This window comes from Condylura cristata, unplaced genomic scaffold (assembly GCF_000260355.1).
Source record: "Condylura cristata isolate star-nosed mole 26May11 unplaced genomic scaffold, ConCri1.0 scaffold00031, whole genome shotgun sequence".
NCBI classification, from domain to species: Eukaryota; Metazoa; Chordata; class Mammalia; order Eulipotyphla; family Talpidae; genus Condylura; species Condylura cristata.
Genome location: NW_004567132.1, coordinates 2,110,349 through 2,134,541, shown reverse-complemented (window position 1 = coordinate 2,134,541; position 24,193 = coordinate 2,110,349). Strand labels below are relative to the sequence as shown.

The 24,193-nt window shown below is 37.4% G+C and overlaps 1 protein-coding gene across 1 annotated transcript in view; it reads right to left on the bottom strand.

The window, feature by feature from the left end:
- EML6 (echinoderm microtubule associated protein like 6) overlaps window positions 1–24,193 on the bottom strand; it is a 269,788-nt gene that overhangs the window by 137,403 nt on the left and 108,192 nt on the right. Inside the window, exons 2-6 of the mRNA XM_004691400.2 lie at window positions 19,198–19,357; window positions 16,773–16,871; window positions 14,846–14,914; window positions 9,553–9,738; window positions 7,599–7,734 (exon numbers count right to left, since the gene is read on the bottom strand). Of these exons, the coding sequence (XP_004691457.1) occupies window positions 7,599–7,734; window positions 9,553–9,738; window positions 14,846–14,914; window positions 16,773–16,871; window positions 19,198–19,357 (650 nt within the window). The remainder of the gene's footprint in view (window positions 1–7,598; window positions 7,735–9,552; window positions 9,739–14,845; window positions 14,915–16,772; window positions 16,872–19,197; window positions 19,358–24,193) is intronic.

Below are 24,193 nucleotides of genomic sequence, written 5' to 3'. Positions count from 1 at the left end.
CCCTACCTCTCAGAGTGCAGCAGTGCTAGGACCTGCTGCAGGAGGGTTGCTGGCCCCCAGTTTAGGAATGGGGCTCAGTTCACAGCTAGCATGTAGCACCCAGAGTGTGCTGCTCCTGTTTCCAGGCTCACTGCTTCAAATTTCCAGCAGAGTACATGGTTAAATTTATACAAAATCTCTAGCTATTCCCAAATGCACTCCACAGGATCCAAATCCTTGGAGCCATAGGCACTCCAAAAGGTCCCTACAGTCTGGCAGGAACTCTGAAGATACACAAGACCCACTGCTTCTACCCCAGGGGAGAAACAAATAGGCTGGTTCTGACAGGTCAGTTCCAGAAGAGTATTTTATAGGAGAATTACTGCCAGAATAAGGCACATAGAGCCTCTGCTTATCTGACGCTACATCCATACAGACTCTGAAGAAACTTGCTCCAGGCACACCCGGAGGTCCCCAGTACCTGTGCACACCTTTGTGGCACCTCCTCTTGTTCAGCAGACTGACAGTGCGGCTGCAGGCACGGCCTGAAGGACAGTGGTGCCCAGGCAGGGGAGGAGATGGTAGAGGCCCCAGCAGGACAGGTGAGTGATGAGCCACCCTGGGGACCAGCAGGAAATGGAATGTGCTCACTTTATTTTATTGTAAACAGGGTGTTCTCAGGTTTGAGAACTGGTCCTTTGAATGCCCTACAGTTGGATATCCCAACCATTATAACACTGGATAATTCTTCACTGTGAGAAGCCATTGTGAGATTTAGCAGTGTCTCCAGCCTCCACTCCAAAAAGCCAGCAATGCCCAGAGTTGTGACCATCAGAAATGTCTACAGATATTGCCAAAAGTCCTTTCAGGGACAGTCAACCACAAATGAGAAGCACTAGACTGTATGATTCTCAGTGTTCCTTGATTTTTAAAAATAATGGTAGTAAGAAGAATGAACAGTGGAGGAGGAGAGTTTGCCTCCCTTTCTCTAACCCTGCTCCAGACCCTCTGCTCTCTACTCCATAGCAATGCAAGGTGTGAGACACAGAGCTGACACAACAGCTGTCTTCCTGCACCTGTTCTATGAGCTTATGCTACCAGTCCTTGGGGGTCAAGCTAAAACATCAGACTGCCACTTAGGAGTGCAGCAATTTCCTCCCTCTGCAGCCCTGGCACGTGCTCCCCCACAAGCCCGGTGTTCCTGTCACACAGCATGCACACGCTCTTCATTCATTCACCCTCAAGCTGTTTCTAGGTCACCATTTCTGGGATGCAGGCATGTGTCAGGCACAGTTCTAAACACAAGGGATATAGCAGTGAAGGAGCAGATTTCTGCTCTTGTGAAAATAAGACAACCGTTATCAGCATAGCAAACAGGTTTGTGACAAAGGTGAAAGCAGATCTGAAGGAAGTCAGGTTTGTCTTGGGGTGGAGGCAGGGAGGGCTGCAGTTCTGAATGAAGACATCAGGGCAGATTCATTCAGAGCAAAAGCTTGAAGGACAGGACAATAGGCATGCAGATTCCTTAAACAGAACTACAGAGAGCCTGAGAAAGCTGGGAGTGCAGAGGCAAGAGCTGGGAGCATGCCTGCAGGTCAGACAGAAGCCAGGACAGAAGCCAGAGCAGTGGGAGAAGAGCAGAATGGGGGAGGGGCTGGGAGAACATCCTAAGAAAACAGACTCAAAATGGGGGGAAATGAGGAGTTGCTTGCAGGGTTTTGAGGAAAGGAGTAATGTGGTCTGGCCCATGTAAAATTTTGAGCAACCTTTCTTGCTTTTATTTTGAGAACATTTGCTAAGAGACACAAGTTAAAAGCAACTGCAGTAATCTATGCGCACAATGGTTGGGGCCACTGAGGGTGCAGCAGAGGGTGAGGGTCTAAGAAAAGCACAGTGTATCCTGGGCACTTTAGCCCCCATCTAAGGCAAGATTATCACCAGATTTGGAGTTCATTAGACTCTAACTGGAACAATTCTATAACATGTGTTAGAAGTTAAAAATAACAAAAAAACCCCTCCAATAAAATTCCTGAAGCATGCTTTTGAAACAGTCATAAATGATCTGATATTCCAATCCACTTACTAGATGCTCAAATTCTTGCTGATTGGATAAATGACTAATTTCATATTACACAATGTGAATAATTACAGTCTTCCTTCAGACATGATCACTTACAGCCATTAACTCAAAGTAGTTTATCATCATAGACATGTCATTTGAGTCTTCTAGTTTTAAGAACTATTTTCATTTAAACTTTATTAGTTTACCCAGATAATAAATTTGCTTAAAAAATAATCAGCTTCAAAATGTTGGTGTAAGACACAAGCTAGTCTTACCATTAGTTTGATGTTGATAACTCTAAGCATCTTTCTATTTATCCAGAAGGTGAGAGTCCCACACACAGACATCCAGTGTCTCTCCCTCCCAGGTCTGAAAATTTCAGAATTTGGGAGTCACTGAAAACATGTATTGGAAGCCTACCAACCAATGCACCGGACATTCTTTGTGGGGAGGGAGGAGATCAGGTACTTTTGGAATTCATACAATTTTGGAGGTTGGATTCATGTAATATATGCAATGGGATTTAGGACAGCAATTTGAAATAAAACATTTTTGCCAAGAAATGTTGTCTAAATGACAACAAACAGCATAGGTCAGGTTTTGCTGCCAAACTGGCTCTAAGTAATATGTGTGGGGGGGAAATAAAAAATAGGTGAACTCTTATACAATATACAAAACTCGACTCAAAATACATCAAAAACCTAAATAGAGGGCTGAAACTACAAAGCATATATATGTATAAAGAGGACACGTCATGATAATGAATTTAGCAAAGACTTCTTGGATATGAGACCAAAAGCAGAAGTAACAAGCAAAAATAAATTAGACCATATCAAAATAAAAATTTTTTATGAATCACAGGACATAGAGAAAAAGACAACTAATAGAATGGGAGAATATTTTGCAAATCATGTATTTGATAAGGGGTTAATATCCAGAATATATAAAGAATTCACACACCACAACAAAAACCCAAGCAACATGATTTTAAAATGGGCAGACTAATTGTTAGAAATTCCTCCACAGAAGATAAATGAATAGCCAATATGCTTATAAATAGGCTCAACACCACTAACCATTAGGGAAAGTGCAAATAAAAACCATAAGGAGATAACACTTTATATCTATCAGAAATAGTTGCCGGCAGGAATGTGAAATGGTACAGTTGCAATGGAAAAGCCTGAAAAACATAGCAATACCACAATGGGCCCAATAATTCCATTTCTGGATATATATCCAAAGGAACTGAAAGCAGATTCTCAAAAATATATCTATGTATCTATGTTCACAGAACTATTTACAATAGCCAAAGACAAAAGCAACCCAAGTACCAGTCAACTGATGAATGAATAAAACAAAATGTGGTATGCACAATGGAATATACTCAGTCTTAAAAAACAAGGAAGTTTTCACATGCACTTAATGTGGATGAACCTTGAAGACACTGTGCTAAGAAAAACAGTCACAAAACTCCACTTAAATGAGGTGCCTTAAAGAGGCAAATTCATACATACAGAATGGAGTGGTTGCTCAGGCCAGAAGGAAAGAATAGGGAATTATTATTTAAAGGGTGTGAAGTTTCTCTTTGGGAAGCTGAAAAGTATTCTGGAGATGGATGTCAATGATAGTTGTATAAGAATGTGATTTACTTATTAACACCACAAGTCTGTTCACTTAGAAAACTGTCCACTTAGAAATGATTTAAATGGTAAATTGCTATGGTATTTTACCATAATAAAAAAAAAGTTGTTGGCTCTCATGAAAACTTTTTTTTTTTTTTTTTAGTATTCTGAGTTTTTAGTTTTCAGAATTGTAAATTAGGGATCCTAGCTGTAGATAAGGGATAATTTATATCATAATGTGTTGTTAGTGAAAACTTATTTGTAGATTCATCAATCAAAAAACCAGTAACAGGCCCTCCCTGGTTAGCAGGTTAAAGCACAGCACTGCGAAGCTAAAGCCACTTCCGCATGAGTTCGATTCCCGCCTGCCCCAGAGGTGACCACATGGCGTGGCAGACCTCTCCTGATGGCCCGCTGCTCCCCTCAGCAGTGTACTTCGTAGATCGGCCTGTTCTGCTCCCCACTCTGTCTCTGGTGAAGCCTCTCACTGCCCCTGAGCCTCTGGCCTGTACCCCAGTTCTGTATGAACAAATAAAATAAATCTTTAAAAAAAAAAACAGTAACAATCAAAAAATGTAAAACTCAGTAAAACTCACTGGTTAAAAAAAAAAACAAGCTATTATTCTGTTGACTAAGGAATGGTTCTTTTGACTTATGAAGATGTTTTCTTTGACTAAGACATTGGGATAAGCCAGGGAACTCTGAGAATCAACTCAAGTCCTACATATTATTGTTGATGCAAGCATGACCCATATCTAAGCTGGGTCACCATCAATCTAAAGTATGGTTAATTGGTTTCACAGAAAGTCAAATGTCTTAATTCCCTCAAGCTCAACTATAAAGATATAAAGATGTAAAAGAGCTGATTAATACTGTCTCTTTCTAATAAAGCTGTATTATTTTTTTCTAGTTTAGTGTTCATCTTAGTTCATTGAAAAACTTTTCTCTCAGTGTTTAATAATAATTATTAGAAGATACATACATTATTAGAAGATAATTACATGTATGTATCTTCTAATGCAAAGATTTGTGTAAAGTAATGTGGAAATTACCAGTTTCATTTTGTAGATCTTCTGGTAGTCTATAAGAGAGACAACCAAACCTTTGTAGGTAGCATACTAAGTAAGTGTGGCTCTATAAATAGACTTGAATTCCCAAATGTTATTAAGTAGCAGCTTCTGAATTTTAACTACTATATTAATTTAAGAAACACAGAATATCAGTACTCTGTCATGGGAACTGGAACATGGTCATGATTTAATTCTTTTGCTAAATTTGTTTAGAAAGCTATTTGGCCATTTGAGTAAAATGAGAAATCGCTATAGTTTCATGGAAATTAATCCAAAAGTCATTGTTATACAATGGAAGAAGATTCATTAAAATCAAGAAATTTCTAGAAGAATAAAGCCATCCATATGTATAAACTTTATGTCCAAATTAAGAGCAAAAAGTTGTAAATGGTTTGGCTTAAATCTGCTCCTTTCAAATGCACCTGGTTTCCATTTTTAAGTAAAATTCCAGAACATGAAGGAAAAGCCAAGATTTCTTTCAAGGGTGAGTGAGACCAAGTCCATTCAAACATTTGTCCACTCTGCCTTCTTCCTCTTGTTTCATCCTTTCCCTCCTTCTTACCCTATTATTTATCCCACTATCTTTCTCTGAAAGATCTCAGAGGAGCAAGGGTATGGAACAGAGAAGCTATATCAGAAAAGTGTTCAATAATCAATGCTTCAATGCTCTCCTGAAATCCCAAGATATTTTAACTTCTATCCCTAACCCTACCACACTACTAAATTCATGTCCTCTAGAGGGCGCTCCTGTCACAGGATGGCCCTGGCGGTGTACTTCAGAGACCATCAACCAGGACCCATTCTGAGAATCTGTCCTGTCTGCAGCTTCTCAACTCAGTAACCTTCCCTACTTCAGTGTGATGATAGGGCTGACTGAGGGAAAGAGCACCTGGGAATGATGTAGAATCAGAGAAGGTCTCCCCACCAAGGCTCTGTAACACACAGCCTGGTAAACCACTTGAGATGGGACTAATAAGGGCTAGATTTGGGATTGATACCAATACTTCAACAATGAAACTTCATTCTTTCCTGCTTTTCAATGAAGACTGGAATAAAGATTGGCATTTCTTTGGAAATTTGACAGTATATAGTGGACTTCTGCAACAAGGTTGCCAAAAATAAGACAAAAAATTTAATTTCAAGAGTTAGAGTTTTAATGAGCAAATAGACTTCCCTGGTAGCCTAAGGGTTTAAGTCTCAATGCTACTACTGCAATGGCAGGTGGTAGGCCTGAGTTCTGAGGAGGCCCAAGGAGGGCTGAGTTCAATTCAGCCAGGGAGCTGACCCACTTGGCACAGAACTCTCCTGTTTTGCCTGCTGCACCCTTTAGATCTGTCTGTTCTGCTCCCCACTCTGTTTCTGTTGAATCCTCTCACCTCCCACATCTCTGGTCTACACCCCCAGTTCTTCTACACAAAAATAAATAAAATCTTTAAAAAACAACAAAAAAATAAACATATATAGCATATTGTATATATATATACACACACAACACTTTAAAGTCATAATTTCACAGATATTATAGTATAGGATAAGAAGATTTTTAAAAAATAAAGAGAAAAAGATGCATCAACATTAACTTAAAGTGAAATATTAATAAAAATATTGGTAATGAAGGCCCTCCCTGATGGTGCAAAGGGTTAACACACAAGCAAGATGCGGCTGATTCACTGAGAGTTCAATCCCTGCCCAGGAGCTGACTCACATGGCATGGAAGACCTCTCCTGACATGCCTGCTGCTTCCTCAGCACTGTACTGCTGCCTCAGCAGTGTACTTTGTCAATCCCACTCTATTTCTGGTGAATTCTCTCATCGCACCTGCATCTCTCTCCTGTACCCCAGTTCTGTATCCGTAAATAAATAAATATTTTAAAAAAATATACTGGTAATGAGCAAAAACTACAAAAATTGAGGTGACAAGAAAATGACTGCCAGTGAGGAGCAACAGCCCTTTCTCAAGGTTCCCTTGGATTCAAACTGCAGCATGGTCTACCTTAAAAGCAATCTGCTGTTCCCCCTGAAACACAGGCTTCAGTCACACTGCTCATCTATCAAATCATGCCTGTCAAACTGGTGCTACAGGACACCCTTGGGGCACTGTATTGCTCCAGGGTCCTCTGTCCACTCTGTATAATGCTCTGATCATGAGAAGACTGTGTGTAATCTTCCAAGATTGCTGCAAAATGACCATCTTTCAATGGCTCTAGAGACCTGAGTTGGCTGGGCGTAATCAAAACTTATCCCTGCTCATCTGGAACTGGCTCCTGTTCTTACCTGTGAGAGCCTGAAAAGTCAAGGACTCAGAACCAAGTAGAAAAGTACAGCAGGGTATAAATATGGCTTCTGCCTTGACCCCTATGCTTTAGAGTGTATAACTTAATTATGTGACACAATTTTTGGATGGTCTAGATTAAGTAACTGCAAAAAGAAATCATTATAACTTATTGATGCTCCCCAATCTCTAGCAGTATATGGTTAATAATCCTATCCAGTAAGTCCACTCATCAGTTATAAACAAATTTTTGCTCTTATTTTATTTTGGAAGATGCATCAAGAAGTTACAACTTCAAGGACATCATGGTTTAAATGAAACATTTTGGGTTGCTTTACTAACATTGCTTTATGGTTGCTTGCTTGCCTCTATCTGTCTGAAATATGTCTTGATAAAGTTACACTGGCCTATGTTCTGTGGCAGTGAACTTAAGGGCCTGTCTCCTTGTTGATGCACAGAAGTAGAAACAAATTCCACAACTTCTATGTCTATCCTGTACCTAATATTCAGAAACATAACCACATCAGGATCCTGAGGTTCCATAAGGACTTCACATTGCAAATAACATGGAGTTATGGGTATTAACATATTACCTTTATATCCTTGTTCTGTCTCCCTGAGGTCAATTTTTGTTATTGGTTTGAAATCAGTATCCCATAATCTTATGCACCCATCTCGTCCACCAGTAGCAAAGCCTTCTTCACAAGCATACATGCTGAAGATCCCAGCCTGTTGGTTAAGTTAGATAATGTTCAATGCTGTATTCTAAATTCATGATAGTTGAATATTGATGATTAAGAAAACAAAACAAAGTTAAACAAAGTAAAAACAAACCCCTTATTCTCTATATTTTATAAAATAGACCAGTAGCCATTTATAATATCCTTCATCATACCTAAATTAAAAACTAACCAAAGTAGTTTAAGTGTTCCTTTGCCATTACTAAGCTAATGAGTTGTAAAAATAAATTTACTTAGGGCTCTCCTTGGTGGTGCGAAGGTTTAAACCACAGCACTATGAAGCTATCTGCAGCCACTGCAGCACTAATTCAATCCCTGGCCTGGGAGGCGACCCACACATCAAAGCAGACCTCTCTTGTCTCACCCACTATCCCCTCAATAGTGGATTTCAGTCAATCTGCCTGTCCTGTTTCCTGTTCTGTCTCTGGTGAATCCTCTCAACCCCAGCACCTCTGGCCTATACCCCAGTTCTTGTTTGCATAAATAAATACAATTTTTTTAAAACAAAATTATTCAGGAATATACAGGCCAGAGCATACAGAGATCATAAATTGCATTATGTGACCATATCTTACAAACAAAAGTAAGATGATTGAAGTGCTTCATATAAATTGCTGCCCAAAATATTCAAGTAAAGATATGTGGGCTAATAATACAAACGCTGTTGACAGGTATCAATGTATCTGAGATGCACCTCAATGAGCTCCACAAGAACCCACCTGAGTGTAACTGAAAGTACAATTAACATTTGTGTTGACTTGCTAAGCATCATTTGAACATACTTTTACATATCTGAAAATGTTTCATAATTTAAAGATGCTTTCCCACAGGAAACATATTAATCGATCTGTTCAAAAGTTTTGTGACAGTGTAAAAAGCATCTAAGTTATGAAGGCTACAGTGTATAGGATAAATACTGACTTTCTAGTTGTTTGTAGAGATGCTTCATAATTAGTGAAGCCAAGAAAATTGGTGTCAAAATAAGATAATGAAATCTAAAATGTTAGAGCTCTTTTGCTAAGAGTTGCATAAACACTTCTTTATATTATAAGTAATAGAAATCAGTTTAGAAGCAATAAAATCAAGATCTTTCAAGTTTCCAGAAGCATTTACCAAGTTGCATTTATCTTTCATGTCATCTCCCCCTTCATCTGGGCACTTACACCTAATCACCTGTAGATGTAGCAATATCACTATTTTAGTACATGATTGAGCAGAGTGGTCAGAAGTAAGGTTTGCTTTGTATTTTTTTTTTTTAAATAGGGCAGACCATCAAAACAGAAATTTAATAGAGGTTCCTATTTTCATCTTAAGAACTTGTGCTGCAAACATGGAGAAGATAATAAATTTACTCATTCAGAGGAAAATCTACTTTACTAACCAGTGAAAAAATAATGGTTGTCTACAGTCTTGTTATGGGCCATCGGCCACCAGTGATGGCATCATTGCAGGCCCACAGAGTCAGAATTCAAGCTTAACAAGGTCTCCAGAAAATTCTAAGGCAAATTAAATTTTGAGAAGAGCTGACCTATAAAATGAAACTAATGATGAAACCATTCTAAGTTATCAAGCTATTTTTTTGATAAATAGCAACACTAATAGTCAATCGATAATAAGTATAAAGACTAAGTTACTATACAGTTGAAATATTTATTTTAGGTAAACAAAAATAATTTAGGAAATCTTTCATGAATGTTTAGGGAATATTCAGAGCTCATGATTCTAAAACAACAGGAAAATAATTAGAGATTTGTGCTCTTAATTTATTAAATAGTTCATTCCCAAGTTTTTATGTGGGAATACTTACACTATGTGCTCCTTGAATGGTGCGGACTAAGTTGAGCCCTTTCCAGACATAGATGTCGCCATTTAAAGCACCAGAATAGGTGATGTCTTCTTTGGCACATGCAAGGCAAAGAATGGTCTGAAGATCCCCTGTTTTGCCAAAAATCCCTCTTTTTGCAGTCAAGGCATTTCCACATAGTGTCCAAAACTAGAAAGTAGGTGGTAAAATAAATAGATCCTAAAATAGAATAGTCTGGTGCATCACATTGCTACTTAGTTATGTTTTGGTACATTTTACACTATTTGTAATAGCTAAACTAGGCATACATAATTTAACTTGTTTTGCCACAACAACACAAAATCATAAAAATAGTTATTTTAGCCAACTACTAGGTTAGGACCAATTTTTAATGATATTTTTTAACTTTCAACGTTCCAAAATTATACAACTTTTCAAATTGCTTAACAGCAATTTAATACAAAATATCTGTGTGCTCTGAAATGGAAAAATGTGACTGGTCATTATGCTTTGTTTAAATTCTTTTGTAAAATTATAGAATTAGCATAGATTTATTATAGAGAAGCTTACAAATACAGAAGAAAATGACAATTATCTACAACTTCTCATTAACATATTATGGATATGTATGCATATGTGTATATATATGTGTGTGTATATATGTGTGTGTGTGTATAGTGGAATTTATGACTAAAAATATAATACCTCATCACTGTAGAAATGTTATTCAAAAATGTTTTTAAGTAAGTTACATTTTATATAGCCAAATAACTGAATTATATTTTTTCAACTTTAGTTGTATAATTTATTATATGAAAGATGAGTAGCATAAAACTTGAGCCTTTTATGGAAGAATCCCAAGGTTATACAGGAATAAAGTATTTTGTTCGATTACAGTTTTGTTAAATGCATGGGCTGGTGTAACTGTCCTACCAAGTATATAGCTGCTCTCAGTTTTTTATGTGTTCTTTACTTGTGTTAAATTACTTGATTTTCATAATACCCTTTAGAATAGACTAAGGCAGATATTTTTATTATCCCTATTTGGAAGTGAGAGGAAAGGGCATGAGTGGCTGGCTGAAGGCAGGAGTTTAATGGGGGTTACACATAAAAAAAATGTTGAAATGTTGATCCTTGCCTCGAGAACTCTAAATCTAATGAAGAAAATAGATCTAAAAGAAGAGATTGTTCTAAGATATGATATTCAGACTACATTCAAGTGACAAAGGAGTTCCAAAACAGAGAAATATGTTGAATTATGTGGAATGTGCAAAAGAATTTGGATTAGTGGAGAGGAAAAAATTACATTGAGGTTGAAGAAAACAGTATTAGGAAAATCCAATTGGAGGAAATAAATGTCTGATTGTCTGTGACAATCCAGATATCATGTGCCTGGAGGAAAGGAAAAATGGTGCTCTCTCAGAGAAGGAGGTATTGAAGGAAGCAGATGGAGGATAACCATTATACTGAGGAGGAGGTAGCTTAGGGAGGATGAGAGATAGATGTGCCACCTTTGAGACAATACAGGATTCTCTTCTCACTAGTAGCAAAGTATTAGTGTTGTGATTTGTTTCTTCTGTTACCATTTTTATGAAAAGGTGCTACAGTGTACCACACACTAAAGAAAAAAATCCAGGAGAAAGATGATTAGTTATAAGTTTGGGGGAAACACTTAAATATTAACTAACTGATCAAACTAGTACACAAAACAACCATTGTTTATAAAATGTGCCAAGAACGTGCATTCATGTTGCTGCTAAAGGGAGACATATTCCTGTCTTATTCTGTCACCCTGTGATTGAAAATGAGAAGGAGAGACTTTCACTCAGGATATGGACCTCTAATCTAAGTTACCGAAATATTTCTGATGGAAAAAAATCAAAATACAGAGATACCATTATTCTCAGACACAAAGATTTTTCTGATAAAATCACCCAGTTGGATGATAGAACAATACAAACATGAAGCATTTCAAATAATCAAATGATTCTCTACAAAGGCAAAAGAGACATAACACCAGAATTAGGGATGAGATTTTCTGCAGAAAACGGCAAATCTCTGAATACTTCCTGTTTGGAAAATAGTAAGTCTAGTAATACATCATTAAATCCACATCCAATGAAGAGATACTGTTTATCTTCTCCAACATCATTCACATATTGTAATGCAAATTTGACTAGAACTGGCAGGTACCATGGGGTTCATTTGGCCCAAGGTAATCCCCCAGGTCCTTTCTGTCTCTGATTAGAGACTGGAAAAGGATTAACAATATCTACAAACCTGGCAGACTCATTTGCTGTAAAACCAGCCAAGCAGACAATGTTCAACTGTTACTGTTTTTCAAGCTTTCATTTCATTTCAGATAATTGTAATCTGCCTGCTTGCTAAATGCAGGATTTGCAAAAACTAGCAAGGATTTCACCCTAACTATAAAAATTTTCCATAAAAATGTTTTCTGGAGAGCATCAAATATGTTTACACTCGATTTGTGACTATCATTCATCTAATCATTCATCTAATATTAGCAGGTATAGGGGAAAAGGTGGGGATCCTGGAATTGGATACAGAAAATAAAGATAGTGAAAACAACTTCTTGAAATCTATTGAAATATGCCATGGATTTCTAAACAAACATTAAGGAATGGCTTGGTGGACATCTGCAAATTCCTTCATTTGAGGTAAAAAAAAAAAAAGCTCAATTATGCTTAGAAAAAAATGCTTACATCTGCCAAAAACACAATTAACAAATTTACCAAGATAAGAAACTCTCAAAACCTTCAAATGAAGTTCCAAGGTTTTATGTTTCTGCTTTTAGAATTAGCTGAATCAAGTTAGAGTTAACCCAAAGTAGGAAAAACTAGAATATTCTATTAATTAAGCAGCTTATCGTTTTAAATAATGTGTGGGTTTTTGTTTTTTGAAAACTTATAAGCCAAAATACATTACTTAAGAGGTAATTTAAAAGTGGAAAGAAGTCTACACAGAAAGCCAGAAACTAAGTTTAAATATTGTCTGTGCCATCATTTTTGTGATCCAGGAAATGTAAAAGAAAGAAACATTATTGTGCCCATGTTAATAAATTCAAGAGATAGTGACCACCTCTGGCCCCACCCACCTTATGCTTTTTTTTTGGGGGGGGGCAGTGAGGAGGAGAGAATTCATTCTCAGGCAGATTAAAGAATTTTCCCATTATCAAGGAGAGGGAAATGGAACCAGATTCAAAGTCAAATCATCTCCTAGGTGTTGACTTCCTTGCTTGAAAATAATAACCAGGGGAGATGTAGTTTCCAGGTCTGGGTCCCAGACTTGCAGAGAACAGCCACAACTTAGTGGAAATTAGGCTTACTTGAGATCACCCATTCCTTTGCTTATGGCTGAGCTGGTGCCTTTGCTTTATTTCAGACTGACCAGACATTTATTGGCAAGATACGTATTTTTTTATTAATAAAATATTTTAAAGAAATTTATTTTTTAAAGTTACAATGTATTTCATGGTTTAAATCTTTCAAAATACTGGTTCTTTTTCAAAGAAAATTTAGACATTCTTTCGTGATGAAAATACTGATAATCTGAAGATCTTGTTGGCCAAGGAGATTTCTGTTTCCCAGTTCTGTGATTCCATGGATAACCAATATTGCTCTATTAACTCTTGGCTGAAATGTAACCTCTCTGGGTTCTGCAGCCTTTAAAGTCATGACTACCAAATTCATCTACCCACAAAGTCCCACCTCAACTAACATCCCTTTCCTTATACACATTATTCTCCATCTAGTAGGAACCTCTCATAAGAAAATTTTTAGGATCTCCCCTAGAAAATTTCAGTTTTGACTCTCACAATGTTATTTTAATTGCTAAACTTTAAGCAAATTGAAAATAAGGTCAGATTTCATTCATTCATGTATTATAAAAATCAATAAATGTTTATCAAATTAAAAAGTTTTTGAGTCTTTCAAGGGGATTGTATAAAGCATGAGGAGGACTCTTCCAACTACTGCTGAAACAAAGTGCTGAAGCAAAAAATACTTTAGTAAACAAATTCTCAGATTAAAATGCTCAAGTCTTTGCACAAGAATTATGAAAAGTTTATGATGGACATTTTAAACATTTGAATAATGTGCTTATAGATTTATAGTTTTGTTCTCTTTTTTTTCCATTATTCTTTTTCTTATTTTGGAAATAACAAATGTTATCATAAAATAATTCAGAAATAAAGTAAATCATCAACTCACTACCAAGAGACAGCTAACATTTTGGGATATCCTTCCAATCTATTTTCTATGCAAAAATATATTTTACAAAGTATAAATATCAAAGTCACAAATTTACCCCACCCAGAAGTAGACTTTAAAAAGACTGTAATGTTTCCCAGTAGCATTGAATCAATATCTGAAAAAGCCTTACCATGATTGATCATAGTTCTTCAATATAGATAGCTTATATTTTTTAATCATGGTTGGGAGAGGGGTGTTGTTAGGTGGTTTCAGGCTTTCTTCTTCTTAGTTTTATTTGCTATTAATAAGTTACTCAGCAATTAATTAGACTTGGGCCACACAACTAATAATGAAGTTAACTGGTTCAAAGGGCATGGGCATTTCTAAGGCTATTGATGGATACTGCCAAAATTACATACTGAAAGACCATACTCATTTACCTCTTCACCAGCATGGCGTGAGAGTGTTCATTCACTCAGTCATTGCCAACACTGGGTACATTTTATTTATAATTTTAAAAGATACACCTAAAGCATTATTAAATTTTTTATTATTAATGAGATTTAGTATTTCTTATGTCCATTAGCCAACAATGTTCCTATTTTTGTCAGTTGTCTATGTTCTTTGTCCATTATGCAGATTTTCTAGAAGACTTTATATTTTAAGAACCCAACATTCTATCTATGCTTGTTGCAAATACTTTGCTAGTTTATGATTTGCCTGTTTTGTTTCTTCGGATCTGGGGAAAGTAAATGTTTTTAAATATGTGTATTAGTTGAATCTACAAACTTATCCTTTATGATTTCTTTCTTTGCTTTTGAATTAGCATTTAGCTTAGCATTTGATTAACTGAATTTTCCTTTTTAGCTGCCTATCAGGTTATAACTTGATTGCCCTTAATTTGCATTTCTGAAAGAAAGCCCCATCAGCTGATGTTAGCTTGCTTTGAGATAAAGAGGTAACAAGGCTCTAAATTTAAGGGAAAGTGTCAAGAAAGCAGTTTTGCAACACCAAGCTAGATATATTTAACACCTAAAAGTTTCTTCATACAAGGTAACAAAATAATTTTAGAATATCTACTTTACCTTTATGTGTTTTACTCCACAGCTAACCACTCTGTTTGGCTGATATGGATCCCAAGAAATATCAAAAATCTGTTTAAAAAATTAAAAGAGGGTATGATGGTTATTTGTAATTTTTTGTCTACTTCCAGATAACACTCGAATTGTTCAGACTCCATCTTAATGTTTAGAATATACCATCACCAGCACAAGCTGAAAATGGAGGGATTGGCTCTGAGGATGAAGCAGGAATACTCTGTTACCCTACATCTATTTACCTTTGGCACGAATAGAGAGGTAACTAATCACAATCATTTAGAACAACTGGGTATATTTTTAATTTTATCCATCTGGAATAAACAAACAAATTCAGGTGATTTAGGATAACTTTTTGATCAAATTAGCTCTCCATAATACTAATAAACATTTGGAGACAGTGTTTCAATAAAAATAAAAAAGAATTATAAAATTCTTCATTTTTAAGTAGAAAAGGTTTAAATGCCAAATGCAAGTGCCCAACAGTTTCCAGTAATCACAAACATCAATATTCCTGAGTAAAAGAAGAATTTCTCTGGCACTAATTTACCATACATAGTCTCCTTTAGGCACTGTTTTAATCTGCCCCCAAATACTCAGTTGTTTGAAAAGTCTTAGAAACAACCCATTATTATATTTTTACTTCTCTAAGGAACTGAAAACACATCCTATAATTCGATTTAGTATTCTTTTAAAAAGCTACCAGGTAGTTTGCAGGTAGTTCTATTTCAATTTTGGACACAGTATAGGAGACTTAAATCTTGAAGATCAGATCACCTATGGGTAATTGTTTCAAGCATATATCCCCAGGGCCCACCTATGTGATTTTGTTTCTATGGTTCTATAACTAGGGTCAGGTGCCTGAATTTTCAGACCCAGGAGATTCTGATATAGGTGATCAATGGATTGTATTCTGTGAACCTCTAATTGGGGGAAAAAAAAAAAAAGATTGTCAGGACCGGACTCCGGACTCTAGACCACAGAAAGAGCTTAGGAAGATAACTTTCCATCCCATAGAAAGGAGCAATATGTAGCAATCATCACAGAAAGGGGAAGAATTAATAACCTTCTATTTGAGAGAATGGCACAATTGTTGACTACAGAACAGTTCTTGGACTGTTCTCTAAAAATGGTGACATCATCTCTGTTATGACATTAATGTATACAATGTAGCTAATAAGATATAAAGCATTCATTATACAAATAAATAAAGGAATTAAGTATTTAAGTCACTAAAACAATATTGAAGATAATCATTTGTCTATAAACTCAATAATAATTCACACTGGTATCATTAAGAGTAAAACTATATATATTAACAATATACTGGGAGAATAATGTATGACAGTATTACTTATGCAGGCACTGGAGAAATAGCTTTCCAACTGGCTGACACATATGCCTATGTTATATGCTATCTTGCCTGCTATGACTACCTAGAATTATCATTTCTGACACACTGGCATCAATATGAATTAAGTAGATAATGATTTGCATTCAAAATTCTCAGGTATAACAACAAAATCACACATTTGTTATGACATTTCATTTGAAATTTGAATATATACTTACAAATTGTTTTGTCTATATTTTCTAACAACATTTCCATTTCTAAAGAAATATCTAAATTTTACAATTGAATTTCAAATTTAATTCCATTTTGATTTTATGAAGAAGCAAAAGGGTCTGTATCAAAAATTTCTTTTGCCTATGCAAAGGAAAAATAATTTGAATAAAGCATCTATCTGATTAACAGAAAAGATCATGTCAACATAATTGTTAATCATTAATTGATTTTTAAAAACACTAAATTTTAGGAGAAATCTACATATTACAATTTGAGAACTACATCTTGACCTTCTCCTCTCTTTCAAATCCCCACTCATGAAAATCTACTTGATTCAACAGTTCTTACCCGGTCTGAGTGGCCAGTGGCTGATGCCAAAAGTTTTCCCTTCCTCCAATCCCAAATGCAGACTGTGTTTTTGGCATCCAATCCCACAGAGGCTAGACGCTTTAAAAATAATAATAATAATAATTTAACACCTGAAAATGATGGCAGGATTCCCTGCCACGCATTCCTTCGTTCAACAAATGGCTACTGATTACCTATCTACTGTAAGCCAGGCATTAGACTACTTATGAAGGAAAAAAGAAAAAGATTAAAATTTATCTTAAAACTAAAGTTATCATAGTATATAATTTTCATTAACACATACCATGATTTCAAAAATTGAAGAGCTGCAACTCACTTGCCTTTGTTAAAGACTGAAACAAAAATACAAAAATCTCCTGAGGTCTCTGATTAGTCCGTGGAAGTCACAGAAGTAGAGTTCAAAGGCAGGGTTTTAAATTTAAAATCCTAATGTGAGATTTAAGAGTCTAGGAGTCTATTAACCTAAAAGCCAACCAAATTGTTAAAATGAAAGAGTATGACACAGAGAGAAGAAAGCCCATAAATGAACATTATTTTCATTACTTCTAAATTTTTGTAACTTCACAGGCAGAGTAACTAAAGGAAGATGTACAATTTTAGCCAAATATCTAGTACTTTATCTGCCAGTACATATAATTTGAATTCAGATCAAAATGTCTTAAAAGAGAAAAGAAAATACTGCATAAGTAGATGCAAAATCAAAAGTGCCAAAGGCTGCCCTTGGTAGCTGCCATTCCTGGGCACAGCACAGAGGTCTGCACACAGGGAGCTGGCTTCTCTTTTGACTTTGAGTATCTTGACATAAAACTTTGAAAAATTAACTTCCTCAAATATCAGTTTTCTCATCTGTAAAGTGAGTTAAAACTATATGATCTGTCTGCATAGTAGGATTCTTTACTGGACCAGTTAAATAATGTAACTTACAGCGTTATAAAAACACAGTAGTACTACCCAAAGATGAGCATATTTGAGTCTATACTTCATGGAGCATGTGTAGGCATGTGTGTACATGAAATGACATAAAACCACATGTGCTAGGCATATTCATGTGCTATTATGTAGGAATATTCAAGTTTTTCACTAAAAATGGCTTCCTTGGGGAATAGTATAAAAGGTGGTAGATGGCAGTTTTAAAATGTGTCCTTCAGAATGAGGATCTTTGTTGGATTTTTTGAATTGATTGTAAGACATGTTTTTATTTGTATATGAAAATTCAAAGTGGATTATTTCTAGTCAGATTATTCTTTTTTTCTTATTTAAATAGAAGAGGCAGTTAACATAAACATGGATCCCTAAGCAAAACCCAAATTTTTTGACTGAGAAAAAGCCCAAAGAAATCTATCATGTTCATCAAGTCCCACAGCTATCCGAAAAGCATTTCTGTTGACTTTTGTTGCTTGTGAAGTGATGGACCATTTGTCCATTAGTCATTTCTAAATATCTCTCAATTCTAAGTATCACTCCAGGGAATAAGGTAGAACTGAAGCAATAAGCATTAACAAGCTATGAAATCCATCTCAGCAAACAAACAGGAGGCTATTTTTCCTCAACTGACAGTTAGAAGGCATGCAGTACACCTGTGCCCCACCCTTCAAAAATGGAACATAAAGGAGAATAGCTAGGATTTTAACACAAATAATTAAATGTTAAAGTTGGATTTCTCACAGCATTCCATTGTTCTTATGTTGTTTCATATTGAGTTCTTGATATGCTGGCTAGAAAAACAGTAATTATGTTCTGATACTTTTAGTTGGTGAGAGGTATTACCTATGTGGAAGAAATTACCTATGTGAAGACCAGTTAAGAGGGTATTTAAAATATGTCAGTTATGCCACTGGTTTGGAATTTAGAGAATGGAAAGGAGAAGTAACATAAAAGCTATTGTGAAGAAACGAATAGATACACATGGCTCAATGACAGCTTGAACTAGAGAGAGTGGGTAGGGTAAGGAATCAGAAGGAGGAAGAAGGAATCAGAAATGACCACATGTTAGAGTTGGAGAATTACTGAAAAGTGATACTGTACTCTGGAAGCAAGGAGAGCTAAGGGGATGTTCAGGGCTTGAGATCTGTGAAAAGTTTGGTCCAACCTTTATTCCAGATAGGAAGCCAAGAATGGAAGACAAAGTAGAATTGCTGAGTAAAGACAGACTGGATCCATAAGTTCACAACTTCCTTTTATGGAGTTTTTAATTAGATGATGAAACAGGGAGAACCCAAAATGTGGTGATTTCAGAGCTGGCAGGCGGTGTGACAAATATGAAAAAGGATCAAACCCATCAGGGACAAAGGGGCTGCCAATGGTGACAGCACAATTGATGGAATTTCTTGAGCCAATGACCATGTAATTCTAAGTGATTGGTGAGAGGTTATTAAAGAAAAGGGAAGTAGGAAAAGGTACATACCTGTCCATCTGAGTCAAAAGCCAGGCAGGCAACTCCATGAGTATGGACATCTTTAAGAATAGACACAGTCTGGACATTATAGGAATCCCATATGCATATGTATGGCTCCTTCCCAACTTGGCCAGTTGCCACAAGAATTTTATCTGGGTGTAAGGCAAGGCTGAAAAAGAAAAAAAGCTTCTTTTCACATCTTCCAATTGAGTGAGGTTAAAAAGTAAAAAGTAATACACACTTTCCGTGAGGTGGGGAGAGGGTATTTGAAATTTCCACACTTGCATAATCAGCAAACTACAGGACCCACATGGCTTGCATAAGGAAAGAGGCGATTCCTCTAGGTCTAGTAACATTTTCCTAAAATCTAAGAGAGTGCTGGCTTTATCGAGGTAAGTACCCATGTGTCTTGCCATAAGACTGCACATCCAATTTACCTTTTTGTTGTTTCCAATAAACCCATTTTATTGGTGAAATGACTCCTTTTTGTTTGAGATCAACATTTCTCATCTTAATCATCCAACAAGATAATCTCAAGAGTCAGAACTCTCCCCCAAGTAATTAATACCTGATAAGCCTGATAAGGCTCAATTTTGGCAACGAGAAGTTTAGCACAGCTTAACAATAATTTCAGTTTATCTTACCCACTTAGTTACCCCGAAAATCAGACACTATTATGATTATAATTCTATGACTAGAAAAATCTTCTGTGTGGTTCTATAACTGTATTATGTCATATTTACTTACTGATTTTGAAAATATTACTCAGGTTTCAAGTTAGCTTTTGACTTTAATATGGGGGGTGGGGTAGGTGGGTGGAATGCTGTTGCTAGGAGAAAGTGCACTTCTCAGATTTAATTAAACCTGCTTGCAAAGACTCTGGTTCCCATCCTCATTAGGATTTCAAAGCATGAAGGGGTTGCAGAGTCAAATGTTGTTTCTGTACCTAATGTTATAGAGTATTATTTTAAATGAAAATTTCTATTTTACAGAAATCACTGTGACATCAAGAGAACTACAAATTACTATGCTTGTGATTTTGTGTATTTTTCTTCTGGAGTCTAATCAAAATAAAACTTTGTCAAGAGCTACCTTGGATTTCTAGGTGTTTGTGGAAGTCAAGAGATATGTTATTATTCCTAAAATGAGAAATCATGCTCATGTTTTGCATTTGTTGTGTAAAAAAGAATGTCTTTCTAAAAATAGGTGTTAGAAATTCTTTTTTAAAAAACACAGAAAGAATATACTGCTATACAACAAAACTAGAAGATGACTGAACAAAATAGTCAAATTTCTATTTTCTTTTTCAATTTCAGCATCTGTTTACACCGTTAATAGAAGTAGAACTTTTTTCCATTTTCAATTTTCAACATGATTTAAAAAAGAGAATAAGCTCTGCAACAGACTCCTGGATTTGCCTGCTGGCACCCCTGAAAACCTCTGGTTCTGTAAACAGATGTCTTTTATTTCAGAGTTCTCATCTGTAAAATGGAGATAATATAGACAAATACGCATAACTAATACAGCACATTTAGCACCGTACCTAGCACAAAGCACTCAAAACATCTTAATATGTATAACAGCTATCACACAAATACAACCTATACTTGCATGTTTCTGTAAATAACGTGCCTTTCAAAACCAGCTACTTACTGGTTCTCTCCTGACTGCATGTGTGGTCCCCAGTTCTGCAGCCACCAACCCCCATAGGCTGTCACCGTGACCTTCATCCCATTGAATTCTTTTTCTGGCTTCCCAAGAGACTTATTGTCATTCTTTGCCCCTCTCCTTACCCACAGGGCCTTCCCAGGGCCCTGGTAACCTGGTGCAGGAGCGGTGCAGCTTGTCTCCCTAGGAGTTCCCAGAGCCCCACACCACTGGGTCCTCAAAACAGGCACTGCCCTGAAAGCTTAGGTCTGTTCTGCCAGAGCCTAGATGTTTATCTCATTAGGCAAACAGGTTGCAGCTGGTGCCCATGTCTGGCCTGCCCTCTGGTCTGTGCATGGAGGGAGGGAGAGCAGGTCCAGATCAGGGGCAGGAAGAAGATGGGCTGGGAAGCTGTGGACATTGGAGTGACTCAGAGACAATGGATTCAGGCTCTAGGTCTATCACCATAGCATTCTTTCAAAAGCAAGCTCGAACTTGGTATCCTGGGAGTGCTACTGGGCAGTAGAGGATCCTGAGAAGGAAAACATATGAGTGCCCTGGTGCCAGAGGTCCAATGCCCCAGCCTCATCAATAAGGAGTCTGGCTCACAACATGTGGGAAGAAGACCCTAATCCTCCTTAAGTCCTGGTTCCACCCCTACCCCCAATGAAGAGTCATTATTTTAGTGTTCTTTAGGTAGATTCCGAGAAGTAGAATTGCTGGGTCACATAGCAAATCCATATTTAGTAATTTGAAGGCTCTCCATAGTCTTTATGAGGATTCCTGAGGATGCATTATTCAGCAAATATTTGTTAGATAACATAGCTCCAGGAGAAACCCAGGTGTTTTTCCCCTCAGGACCCCTCCATGCTAAAAGGCTTGGTCTCAGGAGTCAGGTGTTGAGAATCAAGATTAGGTCGAGCTGGGGTGAGGCTGCCTGAGGTCTGCACCTGGGTATGAACTGCACTGGTCCAATACCTCCCAGGAGGAGAAGGCCCTGGGGCATATGTCACACTCCTTGGGGCCTCAATCTTGGATCTGCCAAGGCCCAAGGCGACAGCTCCAGACCAGTTGTTCCCCTAGTCTTCACACAAGCCCTTCCATCAGGAAGTGGTCTCATTTATGAGCACTACCTGGACTGGGACAGGCAGAGAAGGCATGGTCTGGATTGGGGGAATATGGTTTCCTAAGAAAACAAACAAGACATAGGTGCTGATGTGGCTTTGGTTGCATAGCAAATGAGTACAGTTCTGGAGAGTGGGGCAGGAGGAGGATGGGGTGCTCTGAGTGTCAGGGTGACTCAGGGTGTGGCAGAGTCAGGTCTGAAGTTCTGCTGTCACCAACACTCTCACAGCGGACACCCCATCTTTCATGTTTCCTTTTATCATGGAGGAGCTGTGGGGGGAGAAACACCTGGTTTTTCCTGGCGCTATGCTATCTAACAAGTATTTGCTGAAAAACACATCCTCAGGTGTATGGAGAGACCTCAGTTTACTAAATATGGGTCGACTATGTAAACCAGCAATTCCACTCCTAGGGATCTACCCAGAGAACACAAAAACATTAATTCTAAAATTAACAGGAAAACCTGCACTCCTGTGTTTATCACATCACTATTTACAACACCTAAGATGCAGAAACAACCTAAGTGCCCCCCAATTGACAAATGGGTTGAGAAGATATGATATATATGCACAATAGAATTCTCTTCAGCAATCATAAAAAGACAAACACATGCCATTTGCAGCAACATGGATGGATGTCAGAAGGAAAAAGAAAATATCAGACAATTTTACTTATGGGGGAATATAGGGAAAATGAGCAAAGGGCCAGAAAAAATAGACAAAATTTGTGGGCAAACTACAGATCTAAGGCATCAGTAGGGGAGGGGGAAAAACAGGGAAGGGAAGAAAACAAGGGACTACAGTGACTGTGCACAGAGGACGTGGTGAGATATTTATGGGGACTACTCCTGAAGGGAGAAATCAAGTATTGTACAAAATGTAAGATGATAAAAAAGTTTCACTTAAAAAGAGGATTATACACACATATAAAAGAGAAAAACTAACTAAATTAATAAAGACAAGCTGAAAAATTAACCCTTGATTAGCTGATTACAGAACTAAAACACAATGAGGAAAAGGGGGTGGGGAAACAAAGGGGAAACAAAACACCATGGATTTTGGTGGGAGATTCTCAGTAAGTGGGTGGTGGGTGTGCTATGGTGTAATACCTAATGGGGATATCCTAGTGTTATTTAAGTCAAAAGGAAATTAAAAGAGAAAAAAAGCCCTTTCACAATGGGTAGAAGCTAAAGACTTTAAAACCTTTTAAGGTTGTAGAGCACTTTAGTATTCAGAGCTTGTAAGAAATGACTGACAAGTTATGAAAAGATGTGCCCAACCTCAATTTTGCTAGGATATCTCTGGTTATTTGATGGTGTCTAGAAAATGTAAGCATGTACACTCCAGATGTCGTTATTGTTTGGAAAAGCTGTGCGTGGGGACACCCAGAAGATTCTAGGAGCAGAGAAAAGGTAAACCTCCCCTTAGAGGCCAACAGAAAAGCACAACACAGCCAGGGTCTACCCCAGACAGACTTTGGGAGAGGGGGCCCAACTGCTGCAGCCTCAGTCCAGGTGAACAGGGTGCACCAGGGATGCCAGGAAACCCATGGGGAGTGGAGATAGGAAAACCCCTGACAGAGATGAGTGGGATGGTGGGTGTGAGGGAAGAAGTGTGCACAGCTAGGCCCAGCCCCTGACTGGCGTTTTGGACATGCCCATCACTGTGGCCTCAGTCCAGGCAGACAGCGAGTGCCAGCCAGTGTGCTCCAGATGCCTATTGTTTGGAAAAGCGGCATAGGTACCCCCAGAATCTCTAGGGAGTAGTGAAAAGGTGAATCTAAATCCCCCAACAAAGGTACGCTGAGAAGTGTATGCAGCCAATGCCAAGAAAATGCCATCTTGGCGTGTGGCATAGAGTTTGGGAGAGGAGCTCTGCACCCACCGTGGGGGCAAGGGTCTATCTTGGGAACATAGCAACGTTATAACTTTGAATACCAGACACTGCTTCAGGGCTGGCAAAATACTAAACATGAACTCCAGTGCTGAGGCTTCTCTCCCACCCCATCTGTTTCTCAGAAAAACAATAGGAAAATCACAGTTCTGAAAACCCACAAGAAGAGGTCTCTGGCATCACATACTTTCTAGAACAAAATCAATTACTACCTATTGTTTGAAATCAGGGTCCCCAAGTTTCCCTTGATCCAAGAAAAGGAATACTCCAAAAACAGAGATCAGTACCTTCCTAAGCTGAGTAAACCCAGAGCAATTGAATCTCAACTGTCAACACCTATC